Source organism: Camponotus vicinus, unplaced genomic scaffold (genome assembly GCF_025532165.1).
Source record: "Camponotus vicinus isolate PSW18456_S1 unplaced genomic scaffold, iyCamVici1.0 SCAF_13, whole genome shotgun sequence".
NCBI lineage: Eukaryota > Metazoa > Arthropoda > Insecta > Hymenoptera > Formicidae > Camponotus > Camponotus vicinus.
Window position 1 is genome coordinate 12366183 of NW_028141949.1, and position 5584 is coordinate 12371766.

At 30.9% G+C, this 5584-nt stretch overlaps 1 protein-coding gene and 1 non-coding gene across 6 annotated transcripts; both read right to left on the reverse strand.

The window, feature by feature from the left end:
- Positions 1–408: 408 nt before the first annotated feature.
- Positions 409–4851, reverse strand: LOC145964265 (spermatogenesis-associated protein 17-like). 5 transcript variants are annotated; one of them, XM_083086820.1, is made up of 7 exons: positions 2222–2311; positions 1764–1891; positions 1640–1676; positions 1387–1541; positions 1247–1328; positions 877–1135; positions 410–735 (listed from the first exon to the last, which is right to left on the reverse strand). In XM_083086820.1, the coding sequence occupies exons 2-7, from the start codon at positions 1817–1819 to the stop codon at positions 521–523; spliced, it is 804 nt and encodes a 267-aa protein (XP_082942946.1). In that variant the 5' UTR covers positions 1820–1891; positions 2222–2311; the 3' UTR covers positions 410–520. The 5 variants fall into 5 exon arrangements, 4 of the variants coding, with proteins under 4 accessions (XP_082942947.1, XP_082942946.1, XP_082942945.1 ...); XM_083086821.1 differs by lacking the exon at positions 2222–2311 and having other exon boundaries at positions 409–735; positions 1764–1905; XM_083086819.1 differs by having other exon boundaries at positions 1387–1676.
- On the reverse strand, positions 3717–3836 carry LOC145964684 (5S ribosomal RNA). The gene has a single exon (XR_014436537.1). It is a non-coding gene; the product is annotated as a 5S ribosomal RNA (ribosomal RNA).
- Positions 4852–5584: the final 733 nt, after the last annotated feature.

A 5584-nucleotide genomic window follows, 5' to 3' on the forward strand; every position in this document is an offset into this window, starting at 1 on the left:
TATTGTGATTTTTTCTGAAGTTTAATGCAGTTTCAGCGAATCTATTAATTTTGACGCCAAAATTTATCTTTTAAAATATTAACACGTGATAATAATCATATGTCTTAATAATTTTGACAAACAATTATCTATTCTGGAAAAATTGAGAGTGTTTGTCACAATCCGACAAATGAATAACAAAAAAGTTTATCTACAATAATTGGATAATCAACTTTATGATCTCTCTTTAATTCAAATTACATATTGGAGGAAACATAATTTTAACTGCCAAATTTATTTATACATTTTTTTCTTTCAATTTTTTTGCAAATAATATTTTTTTATTAATTAAAATAATGTATACAATAACATAAACTTTTAAACTGTTTTAATTTCTTGTTTTTATGTTTAAAAATCATACACAGTCAAATAGATTAAAGATATTTTAAAATAGAAGATTATATTTATTTAATATAAATTTATATTAAAGTATAAACCCTGTAAATGTGATTGATATTTTTTACATGTGGAATTTTTTGCCTTAATGCAGGCTTTTAAAAGATAAGTTATGGTTGTGGATTGGACAGTTTAAGGAAAATCGATGCATTTGGCAATCCATTTTATTAATAGCTTCATACAATTCACTCGATTGCATTTGTGTGAAATTTTGTAAACATTTTCCGAAATCTTTATATTTTTGTTGACCTAAAATTTTACTTTTGATGATATTTCTACTTCTTTCTTTGAAAGGCTGATCTAAAGAAAATGTAGAGAGAAGTACAATTATTATCTTTGAAACTATAAGTTATATATTTAATTTTTTTTCAAATCAGGATGGCATAAAATTTTGAAAAATTAATACACATGATCATAATTTAATTTGCTAATCAGTTATACTTCTAAAAATGGATACGTTCCCAGCTTCTAAACTCTTCTCAAACTCTCGAATCTCTTTTTCATATCTCTCGAAATAAGTGCCACGAAAAATTAAGGAAGGTTTACGATCGATTTGACAGTTTTTGCAAGTAGATTTTGCTCTGGAAATATATTGATCGTATTCTAGACACTTCAACATTTCTTCGATGTATGTAAAACGAGTTTTATCGATTCGCGTGATGACACCTGGACGGCACTTGGTCCTCAACAGATGATGCAGCTTCAGAAAGACGAAGACAGAAATATTGTATCAGCAATATTTGCATATTAAATTTCAGATAAAAAATTATGATACAAACATCTAAAGAGGAAAAGTAATCAATTATATTACTTTAAATAAGATGAATAAAATCCCGAGCATCGCTTCTTGTTCAGTTACATTTTCCGCATATTCAAGTTCTCCCTGTCTAAATCTATAAAAAGATAATTCATGCTAACAATAGAGCAAACAATGGACGCATGCGAACATACTTTTTCATGTTCTCCAAAGTTTCATCGTTCTTCGTATAAACGTCTTTCAACCATCGTCGTAACTGTAGAAAGTTTATCTGTGTTTTTCTAATCCAGTAGCCTCTCCAAACAGCTTGGATCCTCGTCGCCATGCGATTATAATAATCCTGCCACATCTGCTGAACATGTTGAATCAAATATTGATTAGCGAACATCCTGGCGCGATAACCGCGCCAATGACGTTGTATAATCGTCGCGTTTTCATGGAGCTTACGGAGATGATTGCGAGTGACGATACCACGGAACCAAGCCTAGAATTTACAAACTTTGAAATTTTATATTTATTAGTAGCATCAAGACATAGAGTCGCTTTATTATATCAGATTATTATGACTAACCTGAATTTTACGAGCCGCGATAAAGTGCAAGCGTCTCGACGATTCGGCCAAATCATGTTTAACTTTAATCGCGTTTTGCAATTCAACAGGATTAACTACGAACCTCAACATCGACGCCATTCTTACATCTAATGAATGAAAAATATGTGTTTTTGATAATGATAAATATATAGGAACCACAATTTTTTGGGAACTTTTACAATCAACATGAATATAGTTTAATTAAAGAGAATTGTATACAATACATATAGATATAAAATATACATATTTATATGATATACATGATATATATAAAATATTTGTATGATATACATGATATATAAAATATTTATATGATATGCATGATACATAAAATATTTATATGATATGCATGATATATAAAATATATATTACTATATATTACTATATGCTCATTTAAAGAAAATACTATAGAGAGTCATTTTCACAGTCATACTTACAAATAAATAATATAGAAAATATGCAATGTAGAAATTAAATCAAGAAACGTAGGCCGCTCGCTTGACACTATTCTCAAATAGGCAGAAATAATTCTGTTTATCTGGCTGATAATTCTATTAAGAGAAAAAAGTTAATATAGACTTTCAAAGGACACATTTAAAATTATTACACTTTTTTAATAAATATTTTAATCATACATTTTGAAACATTTTATATAAGAGAAGTCTTGATGTTTGTTTCGAATGTTTTTATGTAAGAAATGATCACAATATTCCTGAATATATCAGAATTATTAACAGAGAAGTCGATACTAACATCAACAGTGCCCCACCGGTTGCTACGAAAACGCTTTTTTTTTTCTTCTCCGGAATCCTCACTACGTGAAAGTCCCGTGTCTGTAAAAAAAAAAGTATTCATAAATGTTATGTATCGAACGAGTGGCGATTGCCATAATCGTCTCGAGGTCAATGATTCGTGGCTTCTTATAATCTGCACGCAAGATTACTATAATTCCTTTCTTCATACCTTTATAGTTATCTATAAACGAAGCCACGTTGGAACTAAATTACCAGGATCGTATTAAATGAGTTTAACAAATCGATTTGGAAATCGTATGAATTATTGCGGAAATTGGCAATTTTTAATTAAATATAACATTGGTATCAATAGGATTGCGCCACAATTTCCATTTTTATTTGCTTAATTAAAACGTTTCACCTTTACGAACAATATGATTAATAGTTAACAGAGAAAAAGGAGACGAAAATAAACGATAATTTATTTATACCGAAATTTCGAGACTCTGCGTCTTTCGGAGAAGTTCGTCCAATTTCTCGCCCCTATCGATCAACTTTTGAACTCCATCCATCAATAGGCCACGTATCTCGGCCAAATCTTCCTCTAACCGCGAGATCAGACTCTTAGAATTAATATCTTGACAATTATACTCCTCCTGAAATAACATCAATTTCATTTTTTGTATGACTACATTTTTTTATATTATTTTTTATATTATTTTTCTTTTAAAAGATTTTTAAAAGATCAATTTTGCAATAATAATAGAATTGTTTATTTAGACGAGAAGATAATATTATGAATTTTTTAGTGAGAAAGCAGAAGTTGATAAACTATTGTGGTATCTTCTATTATAATACTTTATATACGTGTAAGTAAAAAGTAATGTGTAAGTGTAAGTCAGCCAGATATATAAAATAATTCAGTATTGTAGTCATACCTTATAAAATTTTGATATCGATATAAATGTATATACAATATAATATATATACACGATATTTTTAATTTATCCATAGGAAATTTAACAATCTATAATATACTCCTGGAGAAAATTAACGCATAATTTTTTTTCACTTTTTCTTTAAAATTTTTCGTTAAAATTTAAATATCAGCTTTTAAAGAAAAAATTATGTGTTAATTTTGTCCAGGAGTATATATATATATATTATTAATAATATTTGCATTAGCAAAAAAAACCAGTGCCAACGGTACATGGTGTTCCCAAGCGGTCACCCATCTAAGTACTAACCATGCCCAACGTTGCTTAACTTCAGTGATCGGACGAGAACTGGTGCTTTACAACGTGGTATGACTGTTGGCATAAATAAGTGCATATGTGTAAATTGTTATATACAATTATATCGATATTAAAATTTAATGAGACTAAAAAAAAAAAATAATAAATTTTATATTACTGCCTCTTTTCACCTGATGTGCCATAAAATTATTTGATCACTTACAATTATTTTCTTTAAAGGTTTCGAGAAATCAGCCACCGCGAGATTGGTCAGGTCTTTCGATAAGTCCGCCAATATCGGTAATTCTCTATAAACGTCACGCAGCTTCTGAAGAAAAATTTGAGAACAAGATTCTATTTGTATTGCTGACGTAGGGCAATTCGATTTCGATGTCAGACAGGCATAATGAAGTTCCCCGATCAACACATGCACCGTATATCTGTAGAAAAATTCAACTTTATGTTCATTAAATAACAACAAAAAAATAAAGCAATCTTATCCCGCATAATCAATCCGTTGCAACCTATTATATAATTCATACAATTATTTTATAATACTTGTTTAGCTCGTAGTATGCAATAACAAGAAAAACCGCTGACTCTCGCATATCTCTAATATATCTCGTAATAAATTTAACTCTTTTCCCTCTAATCAGAAAACAACTTTGGAAATGTACAAATCTCTAAAGAACTTTGCTTCTATAAATATCAATCTTATTATTACGACATAAATATGTATCCTTCACATACGACACGAGAAGAATGTTTCGTGTGTGATCGAATACACAAGCTAATGCGAAGAAGGAGGATCTTACTTGCCCCGATCGACGCTGATTTTCTCGTCCTCGATCGTCTTCAGGCCGTCGACGGTGCTGAGGGTGAGAGCACGATAGGTCGGGTCCTGATCTGCGGGATAATCCGCGACGATCCTGCAGCCGGTCTTCTCCCAAAGGGCCACCAGAGCGTAATGCACGGTCCCGTTCGTTTCCATTATATTGAAGAGAAGACACTCTCGCCGCGGCCGAATGACAGGCAGACTGACTATCGCACTCTCGCAGACACCAGAGGCAGCGAATATCGACGCTGCCGGCTGTTTACGCCAGCTTGTACATAGCCCAACGAGTAATGAAAGAGATTTTGATAAAGTCGATAACAACACGCTCGTGTCATGCCATACATGAACATTGGCGGATTACAAATATTGTTTCAAGAGACACACTCCCTGCATCACCCCATTGATCGTCTACTGAATTCTCGATTTTTGCGAAGAGTTTATCTGTCACCTGATTAGGCAACTAAATATACCAAAGACATATCTCTCGCAGCTTGAAATCAGAGGTCATAAAGACATAATTCTTATTTCGAAAGGCAAAGGTATATATGCAATCTCTCATTTTGAACAGTTTTTATGTGAAATATTTATAAAAAAGAACATTATTATATACATAAATAAATTTATCCGATATTTATTTGATATTTTATTACATAGTGTGTGTATTGTATAATCTACATACGTTTGTACACTATAAATGTGCTGTATCCTTTTTCTTCTTGATTACTTTTCACAAATAATTGTAATATAAAATTATTAGTAATATTAAATCACACTACATAAAACACAGAGCACAAAATCGATCGCTTTTAATCATTGATCGAATCTCTATGAATTTATTTAGAGTCAGTCAAAGTGTTAAACTCTTCTTCCTCGATATTGCTCACTCTCGTGTTCATATCGCTTCTGGATGTTTATTAAAAAATGCAAGAATTGGAATAATAGTACAAAAAGAACACATAAAACTACTTTAATCGTAATAATTATGACGCTTCTTTC